The following is a 23333-nucleotide window of genomic DNA, read 5'->3' as shown; positions in this document are numbered from 1 at the left end:
CAATAAATCTTTAGCTTGTTCCCATCACATTCCAAAGTAGTAGTACTTCCTCCGTCTAGGTGTATAAGTCATCTTAGTTGTGCTCCACGACCAAGGCGGAGGAAAAAAAGAACTTAATGTTTATTTGCTAATTAATAGCATTGCATGTAATGAACTAACCACTGCATGTCCTGTTTGGTAGTCTTAAGTCATTGAAAGCATGTGCGCCCACATCTCTTATTGGTTGATATGTCAAGAAACTAGAAACGAGGTATGAGTTAATGCACCGCGCCTAAGTGTTTTGAGATTATTTGTACACCTAGACGAAAGGAGTACTACTACCATGCTATAATCAAGTGCAAACCTGTTCACACCTATCAAACCTGAACGTGTTCCCACTATGCAGGTTTTAGTACTAGTGCTAGTAGGTTATAAAAAGGGGAACTACCTAGCCGAAAATTACTCTACCTTCTTCCTCATAAGTCTTTCTTGTTCATCCGTCCTTGCCATGGCCGGTGTGCAGAGCTCTAGGCCGAAAACTACTCGTAACAAGGGAGCAGCGACCAAGGCCGCGAAAAAAAGAGAGCTCGCCGCCTCGCAGAGACCTCGAAATATCTCTCACGGGCAGGCGAGGGCTCCCGGAGCGCCCTAGCCGCGGAGGCGAACATGTCGAGCTGGCGGTGCTGGAGTCGTTATCCTTCGACGACATGCCCGATCAGCTCAATAAGCAGAAGGAGTTGATCGATGGCTTGGTAGAGCCGCTGAAGGAGAGCCTCGACGACATGCCCGCTGAGCTCAATAAGTAGGAGGAGTTGACCGCCGGCTTAGTGATGCTGCTGAAGGAGAGCATTGCCTCGGGTAAGAAGGCGACCGGCGAAATCCTGCAAATTCAGGAGGACAAGGCGAAGTTCCGCCACGAGCTCAACCTGCTGAAGGAGGAGAACGCCGGCTGGAAGAAGCTGCATGAGAAGAGCAGTTCCTCGGTGAAGATGTTGCACGCCCTCATCATGGAACAGAAGGAGGAGTTGGCGAAGCTCCATATCGAGCACCCGGCTACTATCAAGGTATGTAATGCGGCCGTGGAAGAGATGATGAACGCTCACCTCGAGAGATCCCGCATTATGGACAGAATGAAGAAGATGGCGGAGGAGATGAGTGAGGAGATGAAGGTCGTGGAGGCGGTGAAGAAGCAGTTCAGACTCCACGGTTAACTCTTCGTCAATTAGAGAGCAGTACCCCAGACTTGTGTCTGCGTCTTCCTTCTTTTTGGCGGGTTAATTTTCCTTCTTGTTTTTCTCCTGTGTTTCTTCTTTTGCTTTGGGTGTTTCATCGCATGTGTCACGTTCTCTGCTAGGCACGAATAGAACAATGCTAACAATGAGCAGCGCCGTGGGATCGATGACTAGCAAATTAGATCATTTTTATCGCCATATCACACTGGGCTGCCGTGTTTCGCGCTCCTCCGTCGTACTAGTACTCCACTAGAAAACTTGAGTGTACCACACGGTTTTTTGCTCCACCTCAGGTCCTCGGCAACATTTATATGAGCAGTCAAATCACAAGGCTCCACCTTCCAGCAGTAATGAGCAGTCAAATCACAAAGGCCCTCGCCTCTCGTGAAACCGACCAAGCGAGACTGCCCCGCCCTCTAGCCTTTTAAATGTACTTTTGTACAGTAGTAGTATTGACGGATTGCGCCATGGAGCAAAACTAACAAGATGAAATTAAAGAAAAAAGGTGGTACATATAGAGAGCGCTCGTCGCCAAATTATGCATATAGTATTATTTAAAAAGCTAGTACGTGCTTAGATGGGGTGCTAAAGTCTATTAAAGAAATTAGCATACCTATTTAATTCTTTGACAACTAAACTCCTTCATGCTTTGGGTAAACTTCTCTCATTTAAGTTTTGTTTTTAGTTACATATCATATTTAAGTGTTTTGCGTATGTGGCATGCTTAGAGCGTGGTTAATAGTATAGCCAACTGCTGGCTATATGATGTTGGCCATATCATATATTGTACGTATATAATGTGAAGGAACAAGTGGTAGTACTACCAACTACAAGATGAACTGTAAGAAATACAAGTATGTACGTACTGAAGAGTTAAAGTAATGAGAAAGAACATAACATAGTTCTGCTGGGGGCTCAGCACAACACACCCCTGAAATAAAACTAAGCACCCTGAAATTAAACTAAGCAACTAGTCCGGTAGACACTGCATTAGAAACACCATGAGCAACGACACTGTCACCTTACTCGGACTCCTTGTCCACGTCCTCGACTTCGTCCTTGTCCCTCTTCCTCTTGGATGATACTTCTTTGCTTGAACCGCACACTAGGCTCTCGCTCTTCATCCAACCCTTGTAGATATTGAAACAAAGGTAGGCATCCATTGCAGCGTACTGGATGTGTTCTTTATCTATTAAATTCCACTCCCATGCAAGATGAAACTTGTGGTGAGGTTTTGTTAGTTTGCCATACGAAGTATCAACCATGGTTCCTGCCAGGGTCAGCAATGAAGGCTGACGGGAGGACACCAGCCTATTCTTCTGGAGGTCGAAGGGCTGGCCTACAATGAGGCCTATCCGACCCAGGACTTCCTCGTCGTTATGAAAGTCTACAATAACGAATTTGACTCTGTCGTCCACGAGGAAGTTCTTAAAAATCCTCGCACTTAACATCGGCATGGCATATGTGGTAGACCAAGCACAAGTTATGCACGCAAAACTGGATCACGGCGGGCATCTTCTTCTCTCCCTACTTTAGATTCTTCTCTTTTCCCAGGACTGTGGTGTACTCAACATCTAGACCAGCGACCCACTCATCACCATCTGACTTTTCGAACATGTGTTTGAAGCAAGAAAGGCATCCTTTCACCGTCGCGGAAGAACGGGTGTAGATGACATCGAACTCATCACTGGTGATGGTTCTAACCTTGTAATCACCGCCGATCATGGAGATTTGGGACGCCATGGATTTTGGAGGAGGGTTAGGATTAGTGGAACTGATGTAATGTGAAAGGACGGACGACTAGTAGCGAACTGCCGTAATGTTAAAGGACGGTCGGGACGAGTAGGAGCGAACTACTAGCGGTTTTCCGATTGTAAAAATGCTGAGTGGGGCATGCGAACGGCAGGGTAGTGGCTTACCCGGTGGATAAATGGATTCATGCACAGTACTATGGGGGCCCAATTAGGTGTCATGTCTACTAGACCCTCTTTGTAGGCCTGACAGTATAGCATCTGCGTGTTCGCACGTCAAGCGTGGGGAAAATTACAGGTGATATGAAGTTTTCCATGCTCCCATGATACGGGCTTCCGAGAGCCCTTGGATCTCAGATCGAACGATTGCATGGCGTGATTCTAGACCTATGGGTGAATATCCTATCCTGGAGGGTCATTCTGCAAATTTTCAGCAACTTAGCATGCGACCGTTTGATCTTAGATCCAAGGGTTGTCGGCAGCCCGTATCATGGTCGCGCCTACCACGACCGTCGCCTCGCTAACGCAGTCGTGCCTTTGGAGATTTCATACGGCTATAAATAAGCATTTTTTGCCTACTTCACATGCATGAAACTACTTCCTCCGTCCAGGTGCGTTAGGCTATCTGATGTTGGCATGTCATACATAGTCATCACTTATAGTCACTCATACAACAAGGTTAGCTATATGGATGGCTATAAGAGTATTTTTTACTTCTCTCTATCTCTTTCTTCGTAGTATTTATTGCATTTGCCAAGGAGTAAGTAGCTAGGGTGTTGCACAAGAGCCCACTCCCACCATTTTTTCCCTCCTCGACATATAAGCAAAAGTGCCATGTAAGCGGGCTATAAGCCCATTACTGTAGAGTACTACCTCCATCCTAGTTTAGGCTAGTCGTAATGGGGAGTATCATATACTAGTATCATGCATAAAGTTAGTATCTTAGATTGTCTTATTAATTGGCATGCATGACACAAAAGTAGTACAACATTTAATATGATACTGTATCATGATATGATACCACATCCTCTCTTTCCTCATTTAATTGTGTGCAACATCATCTAAAAAGTCTAGTTGGCATGCATGATACCGCTGATGATACTCCCATTACGACCAGCCTTATAGGTCACCTTTGTAGTTTTTGTGCCAAATTTTGACCAAAGATTTAGCTAACAAAATGTTAATGCATGTCAACAAAAATTATATCGTTGGATTCATATTTGAACATAGTTTTCAATGATATAATTTTTGGTAACATGCATGAACGTTTTGTTAGTTCAATCTATAGTCAAAATTTGACATAAAATACAATGGGGACCAATAAACCAGGACGAAGGTAGTACTTGGCACCTGTATACCATGGAGGTGGTCAGGAATCGGGAGAGTCACCCCGGTCGTAGCGTCGCAGTAATAATGATAATGGAAAGTCAAATCACAGGGCCCCACCTGTCCAGCAGTAACGAGTTGTCAAATCACACAACTCTATGTTTGCAGCAGTCTACTCCCTCATCTTCTCGCCTCTCTATCGAACCGACTAGGCGGAACTGCCCCGCCAACCGTGCGGGAAAAGCCCCGCCCTCGACTTTTAAATATAATTTTGTATCCATGGATTGCACCATGGAGCAAAGCTAGAAGAAAACGGTGGTACAAATGTATACAACATGCATATCGCGTTCGCGTCGCACCCCAGACGGTCGGTTGGTCTGGCATGCCGCTCACCGAATGGAAGTCACGTCATATTGCGTTTGCACACACATGTGGGACCACAATTGAGAACCGTCCATAGGCACACGCACACTTCCCTGTCCCTGCAAGTCGCCTGAGTTAATAGAAGAGAGGTTATGGTTTCTTGTCATGTGGCATTTTTTCGTGTTATATGTTAATCCGGTGCTTCAGATCAAAATGACGACAACTGCGCCTCTGGGGCACGTGCATGAAGACTCCTCGACAGTCATTGACGAGGTCAAGCCGGCTCTGGAAGAAAAAAGAAAACTACTCCACTACTTAGGCAGGAGCCTCCGCGCTTGCTTGCTAGTGTTGCTGTCTTCACACTCTCTCGTCCTCTCCAGATCTAAACATGACAGCGGTGGCCACACTCTCTCTCTGCTCGTCACTGGTCACAGATCTGGCCGGATCCCCTCCGTCGGGGAAGGTGAGAAGATGCAACGTTCATGCGGTCGTCCTTGGCGACGCCTCTGACCCACTACCGGCGCGTCCCGATCAGTGTGCCTTGCCGACCCTTCTTCCTTGCTGTCGTAGTGTGGGCAGATCCGGCCTCCCGCCGCCCACCTAGCGACATCTCGGCTACCCTCAAGTATAACTTCCTTTGAAACCGGCCTTGCTCTACTGCCCCAGCTCCTCATGTCGCTACATTTGTATCTTTTACTACTTCTCAGGCCCCCTCGTAGATAGGATCGATCGGTTGTTCGAAAGCCACCTAAATTTTTACTATTAAGAGGTAAAACTACTTTCGTGTAGTCGATTCTAGTAGTACTACTTCATGCAGTTGAATCTAGTACTACTTGGTTCAAACAGGGAAGAAAGGGGGTGGGGGTGGGGAAGATTTGTTACGTGAATCTAGGACTTGGTCGAAAGAGGAAATAATGGGGGCGAAAAGTAGCGGAGACTGGCTATCCAACTGGTCTCTTGGTCTAATAGGGAAATAAAGAGAAACGCATTACAAACTCGATATAAACCGATCTATTTGTTGAAAAAGGAAAGGAAGTGGGGACTGGGGGACAAGTCAACAGAGTAGGTCCAGCACTAGATTTGCTAGCCTCACACAATAAAAGGTGGCTATACCGAACAAAAATGGGACCAACCCAGATATCCTGTTTGGATGTTTGTTGCCCCGAGCCCCTCTTATGTAATGCCACTGGCAAAATGTAGCAGTCCCACTATTAAAGTAAGGACACGTTAAACCAATGTGTTTTTAATGTAATGCCTCCGGTAATATGAATCAATGGCACTGTTTTTCATGTCGTGCTAAATTTCCCATTAAGATAAGTTGCTTATTTTCGTTAGAAATGCAGCTGTCCTGGTCCGCCTACTCCCCCGTGCCCAAATACCAACTCTTTAGCAGATGTTAACGTAATGTTGCTGGTAAAATGAAGCAATGGCACCATTAAAGTACTATCGTATAAGCTATGCAGGTAGGGGGACGCAGCCCCAGCTTGACCAAGTTTGATTACAACCCAAAAGCTACCACAGAAACTTCTGGGGGGAGGATAGGGACTGAAAGAGCCAGCTTCAGCATCCCTGTCTAAGCACCACCGGCCTCCATCCTTGCGAAGCACGGTATGCCTCACTTGCCACCTGCTCGACCCTAGTGCCACTGATAAAATGAAATAATAATACAGTTAAAATAGAGCTACTGTCCTCTCTATCATTTCATTTCCAATGTAGATAAAGAAAGTGCTTCTCTTTGTTAGTATATATTTCATCAAGTAGTCCCATTGTTAATGTTTAAGTGTTTCTGCAAACTGGGGTGCTTAATTTTTGTTCAACTACACAAAAATAGAGGTTGGAATGTCCCAAGGCCCCTCCTTGTACTATCGATGTACACCGATGTTCAACACTTGCAGAAGGTGTATTTTTTATTAAATGTATTATACCGCAATCTTTTCCCATTAAGAAAATGAAGTTTCTTTTATTTACTAGTGTATGTATCATCAACTAGAGCCACTATAATGTAATCACACTTTTTCATTATCTATGCAAACAGAGTTATTCAGCTACATTTTGGTGAAACTGCACAAATTTACGGATGGAACCATCATATATGCAGAGTGCTAGGTGCCAATATCTAACATAAATGTGGCTTGGAAAAGCACAAATGCTTGGATGGTTCCTCAATTTCTTGCCGACCCACTGGAGAATATTTTAATCTGCCGGTGTTTGGCTTGCACTTATTTTTTAGGGGACACTTTACTTGTTTCAGTGTTGCAGCAAATCCTCTAATCAAATAGCAGTAGCTTATATTGGCACTTTTCTAGGGAGTACTCTTTTCTGAAAGAAGAATCAATCGATTTATCTTTATTTGTAGACATTTTCACAACTTTGTTTTAGTTCGAGAGCTCTTTTAGGGTGATTGGCGTAGTACTCAGAGTTATACCCAGTACTTACCCATTAGTCGGCACACTGATTGTAAGCATGAGCAGATGGAAGACTAGGTCTAGTGCAAAGCTTTTCTTAAACCTTACCGCGGTCGTTGAGACGAGGCGAGTGGCGACAGAACCGTGGAGAATGGCGGGGAAGCGACGTCGCGCCAACCAACCTCCTCTTGCGGTGGGAGAATGAATACTCTGCTGGCTCCGGCTTGCGCTGCACCCTCACGAACGGTACACCGTACTTGATCGATTCGTCATCCTCCGGATGCTCGACCCTCGATCTGTATGCCCACCACCTCTGCCTGACTTTTCTCTTGGGCGAATCTGTCTGCTCCATCACCCGGAGGAGATACTCGACGAACTCAAAGTACTGCGGCGTGACTGCCGTCGGGGAGTACATCGCCGCCCTCATCGCCTCCGTCTTGCTCTTTCTCATACATTCCCACATGCCCTCACCGTCCCCGCAATCTCCCACTCCTTCTCGAACCAAGTAAGGATCTCCTTCAACCTGGCTAACTTCGCCTGGTCGCCGACGATGATCTCCACGATTCGCTTCTGCATCCTCTCCATCGATGTGCTTCTGAGTGGTGCGGTGCTGGCTTTGGAAGATGAGAGGAGAGACGATGGTCTGGCAATGGAGAAGAGGGAGAGGCAAGACGGTGGTTTTGCAATGGAGAAGATGGAGAGGCAAGATGGTTGTTTTGGAATGGATAAATGGAGAGGAAAGGGGGTGGTTTTGCAATGGAGACGAGGGAGAGGAGCGTGCGGCTGCGATTTAGGATTGGACGAGAGGGGCGGCACGCTGTGACTGAATCAAAAAAAAGTTAATTTACCCTTCAATTAAGAAGCCCCATATTAACTAATCTCCCCTGTATGTATCCTGGGTCATATTCTGACCATGATTTTAATAAATACTCCCTCCGTTTCATATTAGTTGTCGCTGAAACGGATGTATCTAGACATATTCAGTGCTAGATACATCCGTTTGAGCGACAACTGATATAGAACGAAGGGAGTAAATACAACACAATAAGGATCGCGTGAATGGCGTCTCCTCGCGCGTTCCACCTCGTCATTTTTACTGTGCTAGCAAGAGAGAGAAAAAACGAAAAGGTAAAAAGGGGCGGGCGCTACTGAAGCGACGCAATTGGGCAAGACCTAGCCCAGGGTCTCCGCACCAGCCCCTTCTCACCTTTGACGCCGCCCCCTCCTCTCCTCTCCCTCAATTCTCCTCGCGCCGCCGCACCTACTCCGAGCCCCTCCTCTTCCCCATGCCACCGGCCTCCCTCCTCTGCTTCTCTCATCGTCGGTCGCGGATCTCCTCGCCGCGGTTGCAGTGGCCGAACAAGACGAAGAGGAGCTGCAGCGTTGGGTCCGTGCAGCGGCCTCCTCGCGGCGGCCAGCTGCTCGACGCGCCGCGCCACCGCTGCGGGAGATGGTGAACACGAGGAGATGCAGGGTGGCCTCGCCGAAAGAGGGTGGCGCCGGGAACCACCCACTGGCGAAGGATCGCGTGGGCTGGCACTTCCCCGCGATGCCCTCCTTCCCTGACTTCGCCGTCGCCACTGCCCCCTCCCCTCCCGTCGAGGCTGAGCGTGCACAGCATGGACGAGCCGATCGCGACGAAACCAGACCGCTCGAGGCCGGGGTGCGAGAACAAGATGATGTCCAACAGGCGGAGAGTGGCCATGGGAGGAGCAGCCCACAATGAAATCCATTTTCTCTTTGTGTGTGTGAGGATCGAGGAAGGAGATGGCGTGGCCGCGTGGGGATGAGGCGGTGGACAGAGGAAGAGGACAGATCTGGATCCAGGCGGCCACTCGTGTGTTTGATCTGTTCGTTGACATGATCTTATCTCCTCTCATCTGCCATCTCTTCTCTCAATGACCACGTCTCGTCTCGTCTCGTATCTGCAGGTAGAGTGGCCAGAGGAGTAGACCAACATCCCTCTTTACCTTCCACGCAACACCAACATGGTGAGCTTCCCCTATCCCCCATCTACTCCCATATCTGAACATCAACTACAGTTTGTACATTTTGGTTATACTTTGTTTCAGTTTGTACACATCTCTTTTTGGTTAAACTCCTGTCTTAGATGCCATGGCAGAAACTAGAGCAAACTGTATGTGTGCATCACATTTTGGTTCAGTTTTGGATGACTGAGACTAGGTAGAGCACACTATGTGTGTGTGTGTGTGTGTGTATCCATTGTATCATGACGAATTGACTTGTGCTAGAATTAGAAACGAGAAATGGTACACAGACATGCTAGTCTATTTAACCACCTTCTCAGGTCAACTTGACACAATACTATTTTGATGGGTTTTAGTAACTGTGTTTATATACTCTATAAATTTATTCATCAACATGATTTCTCTATTTTCTGTGTCATACATTTTACATATCTTTAGTCATCAAAAATCAAATAGGGGCATGACTGTTACAGAAAAATTACTTGCAAGCATATTGTGATTTACTTCTTTATAGAGTATTTTGTAATGCAATTATCTGTATAATCTCCTATGTTTGTCTGATGCTGACCATCTGAGAATATGTGAAACTATTTTCTCTCTGTCCTGAAGGTTGTTGACTGCAGAAACTGTGGCGATCCACACTCTGTTAGTTCACACTCATTGAGTTCGCTCGTGGAGTTATTATATCTTCACATGGTACATTTATGTTTTTTGGCAGTTAATTGATGCTTTGATACATGATACATTTCATGCACAGGGTTCTAGAGCTGCACTTAACTTGCTAACATCATCGCCTTGTTCTTCCTGGCAACGTAAGGACCATCAACTTCCATCTGCAACTCTAGCACAAGTAAGGAAGCCATGAATATTTCTTTGTTTGAGATGATCGCTAATTAAACGTGCACTCCTAAATCTGGGGGCTGCCAACCCGTTTTGTCTAATTCAAAATAGTTATAAATTGTTAATGGTTATCGTTGTCGCTGTTATAGGAGTGAGGATGGTGAGCCAACCGACAACACCGCAAGATTCTACAAATGGTTCTCAAAGGTTTGATGGCGATGACATGGTGAGTGGGTTCTGAATCTTTCGTTGCACCGATTGGATTTGATTTGATGCATATATTGTAGTGAGATGGATTGTTGACCGCTAATTTGGTGTTTCCCCTTGTGTTGTGCGGCGTGTGTGTTGTGCTTGTAGGCGCAGTCGAGCAAGTTTTGGTCAATGTTTCATGGTTCAATCAACGAATGGTGTTAAAACTGAAAATCATGAAAGCAAGGTACTCTCAATTAATTCCTCTTTTGTTGCCGGTGCTTATTTCCTCATGGATATACACATTTAATATCACATATGCTGCAGATTTTGAGTGATTCCTACCTCGAGCTTCTGCTTCAGTTGTTTCTTGGTTGTTCAAGTATGCTTGGTGGTTCTCCATCGAGGGTTGAGATGGACCATGCACTGGTTACATCTTCTCCTATCTCCATGTTCTTCTTAATTTTCTTTTGCAATGAGAGCTGGATTTAGACAGCAGTTTGTGCAGTCCATGCTTTTAACATTGAAAATGAGAAGGTGAAATGATGGGTTTGGACAGTGCTGGTGTTTTTTTTCTGGGCATTACATTACTAAAATGAACTATATTAACAATTGTTGAACTTCCATAGCTAATAAGATGATTTTTTTCAGCATTCGATATGGAACAATTTTACCATATGTGGCTGCTTTCAGGTTAGTAAGTTTTGTTCTTCATTATATTTTTCTTATTATTCTGAATGCCACCATGGACTCTTAGTTTCTTAGTAGTATATGCTTAATTTGCTTTACTGGAGACATACATTTCCCTCAAACTGCAAGGAATGATGTAATATAAAGAGAAAATCAGATCTGTCTCACACCTACCTTCAATAATAAGAGGCCTGATTCTAATCTGTTGTGCTACCATGTACAAGCATTTACAAATTAGTGTCAAGATTAGAATCTTATTATTATAACCATTTATAAATTATGTGTACCTTGAACCCACATGCCATGGTACCATTTAATAACATGTACAAACCACCAAGGACTTTGCTAGATTTTTATATTTACATAGAACTAATATTGTTCTAATCTCAATGCTCTTTTCCTTAAACTGAGTAGGTCATATAGATAGGAATGGAGAATTATTTCTAAAGTGGTCCGCCATAGTTAATATGCTCCAGCCCCAAATTTGAAGCTATATAAGACTTTGTTATTTCTGCATGTAGCTCACTGCTTGATTCACCTGTAGATAGAGCCATTCCTTGTAGATGCCTTCTCCTATATTGTGTGGTCAGTTTCTTCAAGTTCTGTAGACCCAAAAAAACAAGTTCATTTTAATTACAATGGCTCTCGGTTGAAAGTTTTAGCCTGTGTAATTGATCTGGGGCTAACCATTGACTTCGTGTAGCTTATTTGTAGGTTCTTTGCCATTAATAACTCAAATTCATTATGTGGTGTGTAGCTAGAACTGCACCTCAACTGACAGAAAGCAACACTTGCTAGCACATACAATTTCTTATCTAGATTTTTTTTTGTCAGTAAGCGAGCAAATATTGGGAGAACAATGAAATAGAATGGACCTATCATGTTGATCATATGATCCAGTTCCAAGCTTTGATCTCTTACAAATATTATAAACAAAGCATCATGGGATTAGTTTTTTTCTAAATTAGAAGTGAAACCCCAAATATACTTCAAAGTTTTGTTGCTTCATAAATGTTGATGTAAGCTTACCCTCACAGGTGCTTTGTTAGGTGACACCTGCGCCTTCATTTAAAGTGCAAGCCGCCTCTCTCACTGTGCATTATCTCTAGACGCACCACCGTACACCGCAGCTACCGGCTATACATATGATCCATGTGTCGTGTTTAGTCTCTCTCTAAGACTTGATATGCCTGCGTTCTGATGATCCGACAGACTCTTCATCTCTTTTGAAGATCACCCACCTTTTGGAAGATGTTCATCTTTGATTTCAACTGCTGAACGTGTCTCATGTGCTTCAGTTGATATAGACCCGCTAGCTTGCTCTGCTTGCTATGTTTTATGGCTGAACACTCTAATATTGCAGTTCTGTTAAGTGTATTCCTTTTTAAGAAATTGGCGCTCATTTGGACTGCACAAAGACATTAACAAATGATACAACAAGATTAGTACGCCCAGTCACGCAGGAGGCGTGCCAGGGCGCGCCCCAGCCACTAGTATATGTTATACGTTGCAAAATTGATATAATTGGAAAGTACATTCAGATATGAATCCAACTATATAATTTTTGATGACATGCATTCACATTTTGCTTGTCAAATACAGTACGTGGTCAAACTTTGACAAACAAAAAAATACTTCCAAGACCACCGCCGCTCCTCTCATGTTCCAATCCAAAACCATCGCTGCTCCTCTCATCTTCAATTTCAAAACCACCGCCGCTCCTCTCCTGTTCCAATCCAAAACCACCACCGCTCCACTTCCATTCAAAAACCACCGCCGGCGAGTGAAGGTGATTTGGAGAAGTAGATCGATGGAGGAGTACAACAAATATGTGAGAATCCTAGATGATGACCCTGTGAAGCTAGCCAGGATGTTGGAGATATAGTCTTGGTTTGACAACCCGGAGCAATTAGCGGCGACGGCGAGAGCGATGGCCAAATATCTGGAACAGAGCGAAAAGGCAGTGATACTCGGCGCGCGGGAGTACATAGAGCTGCTCCTCTGGGCCATGGAGCAAATAGATTCATCGAATCCGATAGTGAGGCAGCAGTGGTGGGAGTATCGATCCAAGATAGATCATCCACCATAGATTAAAGGATCGAGCATCTACACGGTTTCGTTTGTGAGGGTGCCGTGGCAGAGTGAGCCGATGGAGTCTTCGTCGACCGTACCCAACTGCAAGACGACAAAAACAGTTGGCGCGACGATGCCTTTCCGCCATCCTCTCCCTCGCCGTTCCCCTCGTCTCAGGGGACGACTATTTGTTATTGAGGAATAGGAGGGGACTGCCCCCCCCCCCCCCAATAGTCTAAGGTGGAGCTTAGGGTTATCAGTATTTGCAGGTTGTGAATTGTGTTTTCTGTTGTGTATTTGCAGGTTGTGAATTGTGTTTTCTGTTGTGTATCACATAAACTCATAATACAAATCGTCATCGAACGTTAAGCGTGCGGACCCTACGGGTTCGAGAACTATGTAGACATGACCGAGACACATCTCTGGTCAATAACCAATAGCGGAACCTGGATGCTCCTATTGGCTCCTACATATTCTACGAAGATCTTTATCGGTCAAACCGCATAACAACATACGTTGTTCCCTTTGTCATACCTAGTTCAATCTCATTACCGGCAAGTCTCTTTACTCATTCCATAATCCATCATCCCACAACTAACTCATTGGTCACATTGCTTGCAAGGCTTATAGTGATGTGCATTACCGAGAGGGCCCAGAGATACCTCTCCGATACACGGAGTGACAAATCCTAATCTTGATCTATGCCAGCCCAACAAACACCTTCGAAGACACCTGTAGAGATCCTTTATAATCACCCAGTTACGTTGTGACATTTGATAGCACACAAGGTGTTCCTCCGGTATTCGGGAGTTGCATAATCTCATAGTTAGAGGAACATGTATAAGTCATGAAGAAAGCAATAGCAATAAGATCAAACGATCATTATGCTAAGCTAACAGATGGGTCTTGTCCATCACATCATTCTCTAATGATGTGATCCCATTCATCAAATGACAACACATGTCTACGGCTAGAAAACTTAACCATCTTTGATTAACGAGCTAGTCAAGTAGAGGCATACTACGGACACTCTGTTTGTCTATGTATTCACACATGTACTAAGTTTCCGTTTAATACAATTCTAGCATGAATAATAAACATTTATCATGATATAAGGAAATATAAATAACAACTTTATTATTGCCTCTAGGGCATATTTCCTTCAGTCTCCCACTTGAACTAGAGTCAATAATCTAGATTACATTGTAATGATTCTAACACCCATGGAGTCTTGGTGCTGATCATGTTTTGCTCGTGAGAGAGGCTTAGTCAACGGGCCTGCAACATTCAGATCCGTATGTATTTTGCAAACTTCTATGTCTCCCTCCTTGACTAGATCGCGGATAGAATTGAAGCTTCTCTTGATGTGCTTGGTTCTCTTGTGAAATCTGGATTCCTTCGCCAAGGTAATTGCTCCAGTATTGTCACAAAAGATTTTCATTGGACCCGATGCACTAGGTATAACACCTAGATCGGATATGAACTCCTTCATCCATACTCCTTCAGTTGATGCTTCCGAAGCAGCTATGTACTCCGCTTCACACGTCGATCCCACCACGACGCTCTGCTTGGAACTGCACCAACGGACAGCTCCACCATTCAATATAAATATGTATCCGGTTTGCGACTTAGAGTCATCTGGATCAGTGTTCAAAGCTTGCATCGACGTAACCATTTACGATGAGCTCTTTGTCACCTCCATAAATGAGAAACATATCCTTAGTACTTTTCAGGTATTTCAGGATGTTCTTGACCGCTGTCCAGTGATCCACTCCTGGATTACTTTGGTACCTCCCTACTATACTTATAGAAAGGCAGACATCAGGTCTGGTACACAGCATTGCATACATGATAGAACCTATGGCTGAAGCATAGGGAATGACTTTCATTTTCCCTCTATCTTTTGCGGTGGTCGAGCATTGAGTCTCACTCAATTTCACACCTTGTAACATAGGCAAGAACCCTTTCTTTGACTGATCCATTTTGAACTTCTTCAAAATCTTATCAAGGTATGTGCTTTGTGAAAGTCCAATTAAGCGTCTTGATCTATCTCTATAGATCTTGATGCCCAATATGTAAGCAGCTTCACCGAGGTCTTTCATTGAAAAATTCTTATTTGGGTATTCTTTTATGCTATTCAGAAATTTTCATTTCCAATCAACAATATGTCATCCACATATAATATTAGAAATGCTACAAAGCTCCCACTCACTTTCTTGTAAATACATGCTTCTCCAAAAGTCTGTATAAAACCATATGCTTTGATCACACTATCAAAGCATATATTCCAACTCGGAGACGCTTGCACCAGTCCATAAATGGATCGCTGGAGCTTGCACACTTTGTTAGCACCTTTAGGATCGACAAAACCTTCTGGTTGCATCATATACAACTCTTCTTTAAGAAATCCATTAAGGAATGCAGTTTTGACATCCATTTGCCAAATTTCATAATCATAAAATGTGGCAATTGCTAACATGATTCGGACAGACTTAAGCATCGCTACGGGTGAGAAGGTCTCATCGTAGTCAACTCCTTGAACTTGTCGAAAACCTTTCACAACAAGTCGAGCTTTGTAGATAGTAACATTACCGTCAGCGTCAGTCTTCTTCTTGAAGATCCATTTATTCTCGATGGCTTGCCGGTCATCGGGCAAGTCAACCAAAGTCCACACTTTGTTCTCATACATGGATCCCATCTCAGATTTCATGGCCTTAAGCCATTTCGCGGAATCTGGGCTCATCATCGCTTCCTCATAATTCATAGGTTCGTCATGGTCTAGTAACATGACCTCCAGAACAGGATTACTGTACCACTCTGGTGCGGAAACTACTCTAGTTGACCTACGAGGTTCGGTAGTAACTTGATCCAAAGTTTCATGATCATCATCATTAACTTGCTCACTAATTGGTGTAGGCATCACTGGAACTGATTTCTGTGATGAACTACTTTCCAATTCGGGAGAAGGTACAATTACCTCATCAAGTTCTACTTTCCTCCCACTCACTTCTTTCGAGCGAAACTCCTTCTCTAGGAAGGATCCATTTTTAGCAACGAATATCTTGCCTCCGGATCTGTGATAGAAGGTGTACCCAACTGTCTCCTTTGGGTATCCTATGAAGACACATTTCTCCGATTTGGGTTCGAGCTTATCAGGTTGAAGCTTTTTCACATAACCATCGCAGCCCCAAACTTTAAGAAACGATAGCTTAGGTTTCTTGCCAAACCACAGTTTATATGGTGTCGTCTCAACGGATTTAGATGGTGCCCTATTTAACGTGAATGCAGTCGTCTCTAAAGCATAACCCCAAAACGATAGCGGTAAATCAATAAGAGACATCATAGATCGCACCATATCTAATAAAGTGCAGTTATGACACTCGGACACACCATTACGCTGTGTTGTTCCAGGTGACGTGAGTTGCAAAACTATTCCACATTGTTTCAAATGAAGACCAAACTCATAACTCAAATATTCTCCTCCATGATCAGATCGTAGAAATTTTATTTTCTTGTTACGATGATTTTCCACTTGACTCCGAAATTCTTTGAACTTTTCAAATGTTTCAGACTTATGTTTCATCAAGTAGATATACCCATATCTGCTCAAATCATCTGTGAAGGTCAGAAAATAACGATACCCGCCGCGAGCCTCAACACTCATCGGACCGCATACATTAGTATGTATTATTTTCAACAAGTCTGTTGCTCGCTCCATTGTTTCGAAGAACGGAGTCTTAGTCATCTTGCCTATGAGGCATGGTTCGCAAGCATCAAGTGATTCATAATCAAGTGATTCCAAAAGCCCATCAGCATGGAGTTTCTTCATGCGCTTTACACCAATATGACCTAAACGGCAGTGCCACAAATAAGTTGCACTATCATTATTAACCTTGCATCTTTTGGCTTCAATATTATGAATGTGTGTATCACTACAATCAAGATTCAACAAGAATAGACCACTCATCAAGGGTGCATGACCATAAAAGATATTACTCATATAAATAGAACAACCATTATTCTCTGATTTAAATGAATAACAGTCTTGCATCAAACAAGATCCAGATATAATGTTCATGCTCAACGCTAGCACCAAATAACAATTATTTAGGTCTAAAACTAATCCCGACGGTAGATGTAGAGGTAGCGTGCCGACGGCGATCACATCGACTTTGGAACCATTTCCCACGTGCGTCGTCTCCTCGTCCTTAGCCAATCTTCGTTTAATCCGTAGCCCCTGTTTCGAGTTGCAAATATGAGCAACAGAACCAGTATCAAATACCCAAGCGCTACTACGAGCATTACTAAGGTACACATCAATAACATGTCTATCAAATATACCTTTCACTTTGCCATCCTTCTTATCCGCCAAATACTTGGGGCAGTTCCGCTTCCAGTGACAATTCCCTTTGTAGTAGAAGCACTCAGTCTCAGGCTTAGGTCCAGACTTGGGCTTCTTCATTTGAGCAGCAACTTGCTTGCCATTCTTCTTGAAGTTCCCCTTCTTCCCATTGCCCTTTTTCTTGAAACTAGTGGTCTTGTTAACCATCAACACTTGATGCTCCTTCTTGATTTCTACTACCGCAGCTTTTAGCATCGCGAAGAACTCGGGAATTGTCTTATCCATCCCTTGCATATTATAGTTCATCACGGAGCTTTTGTAGCTTGGTAGCGGTGATTGAAGAACTCTGTCAATGACACTATCATCAGGAAGATTAACTCCCAATTGAGTGAAGTGGTTGTGGTACCCAGACATTCTGAGTATATGTTCACTGACAGATCTATTCTCCTCCATCTTGCAGGTATAGAACTTATTGGAGACTTCATATCTCTCAATTCGGGCATTTGCTTGAAATATTAACTTCAACTCCTGGAACATCTCATATGCTTCATGACGTTCAAAACATCGTTGAAGTCCCGATTCTAAGCCGTAAAGCATGGCACACTGAACTATCGAGTAGTCATCAGCTTTGCTCTGCCAGACATTCATAACGTCCGGAGTTGCTCCTGCAGCGGGTCTTGCACCTAGCAGTGCTTTCAGGACGTAATTCTTCTGTGCAGCATTCCGTGTAATTGCTACCATCATCTTTCAACTTAGCTTTCTCTAGGAACGCATTAAAATTCAACGGAATGGTAGCACGGGCCATTGATCTACAACAACATAGACATGCAAAATACTATCAGGTACTACGTTCATGATAAATTAAAGTTCAGTTAATCATATTACTTAAGAACTCCCACTTAGATAGACATCCCTCTAGTCATCTAAATGATCACGTGATCCATATCAACTAAATCATGTCCGATCATCACGTGAGATGGAGTAGTTTTTAATGGTGAACATCACTATGTTGATCATATCTACTATATGATTCATGTTCAACCTTTCGGTCTCAGTGTTTCGAGGCCATATCTGCATATGCTAGGCTCGTCAAGTTTAACTCGAGTGTTCTGCGTGTGCAAAACTGGCTTGCACCCGTTGTATGTGAACGTAGAGCTTATCACACCCAATCATCACGTGGTGTCTCGGCACGACGAACTGTAGCAACGGTGCGTACTCAGGGAGAACACTTATACATTGAAATTTAGTGAGGGATCATCTTATAATGCTACCGCCGTACTAAGCAAGATAAGATGCATAAAAGATAAACATCACATGCAATCAAAATAAGTGATATGATATGGCCATCATCATCTTGTGCCTTTGATCTCCATCTCCAAAGCACCATCATTATCACCATCGTCATCGGCTTGACACCTTGATCTCCATCGTAGCATCGTTGTCGTCTCGCCAACTATTGCTTCTACGACTATCGCTACCGCTTAGTGATAAAGTAAAGCAATTACATGGCGATTGCATTTCATACAATAAAGCGACAACCATAAGGCTCCTACCAGTTGCCGATAACGGTTACAAAACATGATCATCTCATACAAAAATTTATATCTCGTCACGTCTTGACCATATCACATCACAACATGCCCTCCAAAAACAAGTTAGACGTCCTCTACTTTGTTGTTGCAAGTTTTACGTGGCTGCTACGGGCTTCTAGCAAGAACCATTCTTACCTACGCATCGAAACCACAATGATTTTTTGTCAAGTGTGTTGTTTTAACCTTCAACAAGGACCGACCATAGTCAAATTCGATTCAACTGAAGTTGGAGAAACAGACACCCGCCAGCCACCTGTGTGCGAAGCACGTCGGTAGAACCAGTCTGATGAACGCGGTCATGTAATGTCGGTCCGGGCCGCTTCATCCAACAATACCGCCGAATCAAAGTAAGACGTTGCTGGTAAGCAGTATGACTATTATTGCCCACAACTCTTTGTGTTCTACTCGTGCATATAACATCTACGCATAGACCTGGCTCAGATGCCACTGTTGAAGAACGCAGTATTTCAAAATTTTACCTATGATCACGCAAGATCTATCTAGGAGATGTATAACTACGAGCGGGGAGAGTGTGTCCACGTACCCACGTAGATCGAAAGCGGAAGCGTTTAGTAACGCGGTTGATGTAGTCGAACGTCTTCGCGATCCAACCGATCCAAGTACCGAACGTACGGCACCTCCGCGTTCAGCACACGGTCAGCTCGATGATGTCCCTCGACCTTCTTGATCCAGTTGAGGGCGAGGGAGAGTTCCGTCAGCTCGACGGCGTGGCGACGATGATGATGAAGTTACCGGCGCAGGGCTTCGCCTAAGCACTACGACGATATGACCGAGGTGTGTAACTGTGGAGGGGGGCACCACACACGGTTAAGAGAAACTTGTGTATTCTAGGGTGCCCCCTGCCCCCGTATATAAAGGAGGGGAGGGGGAGGCCGGCCGGTCCCTGTAGGGCGCGCCAGGAGGAGGGAGTCTTACTAGGACTCCAAGTCCTAGTAGGATTCCACCAGGAGGGAAGGGGAAGAAGGAAGGGAGAGGGGGAAAGGAAGGAAAGGAGGGCCCCGCCCCCTTCCCCTAGTACAATTCGGACCCAAGAGGGGGCGCAGCCAGCCCCTTGTGGCCCTTTCTCTCTCCCCACTAAGGCCCATCAAGGCCCATTAGTTTCCCCGGGGGTTCCGATAACCCTCCGGCACTCCGATAATTATCCGTTACCTTTCGGAACTCATCCGGTGTCTGAATAACATCGTCCAATATATCGATCTTTTTGTATCGACCATTTCGAGACTCCTCGTCATGTCCGTGATCTCATCCAGGACTCCGAACAACCTTCGGTCATCAAATCACATAAACTCATAATACAAATCGTCATCGAACGTTAAGCGTGCGGACCCTACGGGTTCGAGAACTATGTAGACATGACCGAGACACATCTCTGGTCAATAACCAATAGCGGAACCTGGATGCTCCTATTGGCTCCTACATATTCTACGAAGATCTTTATCGGTCAAACCGCATAACAACATACGTTGTTCCCTTTGTCATACCTAGTTCAATCTCATTACCGGCAAGTCTCTTTACTCATTCCGTAATGCATCATCCCACAACTAACTCATTGGTCACATTGCTTGCAAGGCTTATAGTGATGTGCATTACCGAGAGGGCCCAGAGATACCTCTCCGATACACGGAGTGTCAAATTGATGACCCACAAGTATAGGGGATCTATCGTAGTCCTTTCGATAAATAAGAGTGTCGAACCCAACGAGGAGCAGAAGGAAATGATAAGCGGTTTTCAGCAAGGTATTCTCTGCAAGCACTGAAATAATAGGTAACAGATGGTTTTGTGATAAGATAATTTGTAACGAGCAACAAGTAACAAAAGTAAATAAAGTGCAGCAAGGTGGCCCAATCCTTTTTGTAGCAAAGGACAAGCTTGGACAAACTCTTATATAGGGAAAAGCGCTCCCGAGGACACATGGGAATTATCGTCAAGCTAGTTTTCATCACGTTCATATGATTCACGTTCGGTACTTTGATAATTTGATATGTGGGTGGACCGGTGCTTGGGTGCTGCCCTTACTTGGACAAGCATCCCACTTATGATTAACCTCTATTGCAAGCATCCACAACTACAACAAAAGTATTAAGGTAAACCTAACCATAGCATGAAACATATGGATCCAAATCAGCCCCTTACGAAGCAACGCATAAACTAGGGTTTAAGCTTCTGTCACTCTAGCAACCCATCATCTACTTATTACTTCCCAATGCATTCCTCTAGGCCCAAATAATGGTGAAGTGTTATGTAGTCGACGTTCACATGACACCACTAGAGGATAAACAACATACATCTCATCAAAATATCGAACGAATACCAAATTCACATGACTACTAATAGCAAGACTTCTCCCATGTCCTCAGGAACAAACGTAACTACTCACAAAGCATATTCATGTTCATAACCAGAGGGGTATTAATATGCATAAAGGATCTGAACATATGATCTTCCACCAGATAAACCAACTAGCATCAACTACAAGGAGTAATCAACACTACTAGCAACCTACAGGTACCAATCCCAGACTTGGAGACAAGAATTGGATACAATAGATGAACTAGGGTTTGAGAGGAGATGGTGTTGGTGAAGATGTTGATGGAGATTGCCCTCTCCCGATGAGAGGAGCGTCGGTGATGACGATGGCGATGATTTCCCCCTCCCGGAGGGAAGTGTCCCCGGCAAAACAGCTCTGCCGGAGCCCTAGATTGGTTCCGCCAAGGTTCCGCCTCGTGGCGGCCGAATCTCGTCCCGAAAGCTTGCTTATGATTTTTTTCGGACGAAAGACTTCATATACCAGAAGATGGGCACCGGAGGGCCAACAGGGGGCCCACGAGGCAGGGGGCGCGCCCTGGGGGGTAGGGCGCGCCCCCCACCCTCGTGGCCAGGTGGGGGCCCCCTGACATACTTCTTCCACTCAATATTTTTTATTATTTCCAAAAATAACTTTCATGGAGTTTCAGGACTTTTGGAGTTGTGCAGAATAGGTCTCTAATAATTGCTCCTTTTCCAGCCCAGAATTCCAGCTGCCGGCATTCTCCCTCCTTATGTAAACCTTGTAAAATAAGAGAGAATAGGCATAAGTATTGTGACATAATGTGTAATAACAGCCCATAATGCAATAAATATTGATATAAAAGCATGATGCAAAATGGACGTATCAACTCCCCCAAGCTTAGACCTCGCTTGTCCTCAAGCGGAAGCCGATAACGATAAATATGTCCACATGTTTAGAGGTAGAGGTGTCGATAAAATAAAATACGGACATGAGGGCATCATGATTATTCTCATAACAGCAACATATATGGATATTGTCATACGATTTCTTATGCTCAAGTAATAATCTATTCACAATGCAAAGTATGAATCAGAAACTTTATTGAGAACCAACAAACTATAATCTCAGTCATTGAAGCAATTGCAATTTATCATAACATTAGAAAGAGTCTATGTCAGAGCTTTCTAGCAAGTCCACATACTCAACTATCATTTAGTCTTTCATAATTGCTAACACTCACGCAATACTTGTGGTTACGGAGTTTCAACCGGACACAGAGAAAGATAGGGGCTTATAGTTTCGCCTACCAACCTTTTACCTCAGGGGTAATGTCAGCAATAATAACTCATGCTAACCCACATCCAATTAGATATATGTATCAGGATCTTTCCAACATCCTGTGCTTGCCAAAGGATAAAATATAAAAAGGAAAGGTGAAGATCACCATGACTCTTGCATAAGGTAGAAGATAATAGTAAAAGATAGGCCCTTCGCAGAGGGAAGCAGAGGTTGCCATGCGCTTTCAGGGTTGGATGCACAAAATCTTAATGCGAAAGAACGTCACTTTATATTGCCACTTGTGATATGAACCTTTATTATGCAGTCCGTCGCTTTTATTTCTTCCACATCACAAGATCGTAAGCTTATTTCCTCCACACCAATCAATCATACATATTTAGAGAGCAATTTTTATTGCTTGCACCGATGACAACTTACTTGAAGGATCTTACTCAATCCATAGGTAGGTATGGTGGACTCTTATGGCAAAACGGGTTTAAGGGTTTTTGGAAGCACAAGTAGTATCTCTACTTGGTGCAAAGAATTTTGCTAGCATGAGGGGGGAAGGCAAGCTCAACATGTTGGATGATCCATGACAATATACTTTATCTCAGATATAAGAAAACATAACCCATTACGTTGTCTTCCTTGTCCAACATCAACTCTTTAGCATGTCATATTTTAATGAGTGCTCCCAATCATAAAAGATGTCCAAGATAGTATATTTATATGTGAAACCTCTCTTTCTTTTTTACTTCCTATTAATTGCAACGATGACCAAATCTATGTTTGTCAACTCTCAACAACTTTTAATCATCATACTCTTTCTATGTGAAGTCATTACTCTCCATAAGATCAATATGATCTCTTTGTTTATTTTTATTCTTTTCTATTTTCTTTTATTCACTCAAGATCATAGCAAGATAATCAAGCCCTTGACTCAACACTTGGCAGTTGCCAAGGGGAGTGCCCATACCCATGTAATTATGTCTCCT

At 43.9% G+C, this 23333-nt stretch overlaps 1 protein-coding gene across 18 annotated transcripts in view; it reads left to right on the top strand.

The window, feature by feature from the left end:
- Positions 1-8211: 8211 nt before the first annotated feature.
- Positions 8212-23333, top strand: part of LOC109753996 (uncharacterized) — a 30605-nt gene continuing 15483 nt past the window's right edge. Inside the window, exons 1-9 of one of the 18 annotated variants that reach the window (XR_012182786.1) lie at positions 8217-8906; positions 8988-9047; positions 9654-9740; positions 9862-9894; positions 10034-10110; positions 10242-10320; positions 10401-10610; positions 10725-10766; positions 11813-12155. Coding sequence is in view for 11 of the 18 variants with exons in the window: in XM_020312922.4 (XP_020168511.1) it covers positions 10079-10110; positions 10242-10320; positions 10401-10502; positions 10725-10766; positions 11813-11872 (315 nt within the window). In the remaining 7 variants the exon portion in view is untranslated. Of the gene's footprint in view, positions 9895-10033; positions 10111-10241; positions 10321-10400; positions 10611-10724; positions 10767-11800; positions 12156-23333 lie in introns of those variants that run through there. The other 17 variants (XR_012182785.1, XR_012182787.1, XR_012182781.1 and 14 more) reach the window with 17 other exon arrangements.

Source organism: Aegilops tauschii, chromosome 1, assembly GCF_002575655.3.
Source record: "Aegilops tauschii subsp. strangulata cultivar AL8/78 chromosome 1, Aet v6.0, whole genome shotgun sequence".
Taxonomy (NCBI): Eukaryota; Viridiplantae; Streptophyta; class Magnoliopsida; order Poales; family Poaceae; genus Aegilops; species Aegilops tauschii.
Note: the sequence above shows the minus strand (reverse complement) of the source record. Positions and strands in the feature narration are given on the sequence as shown.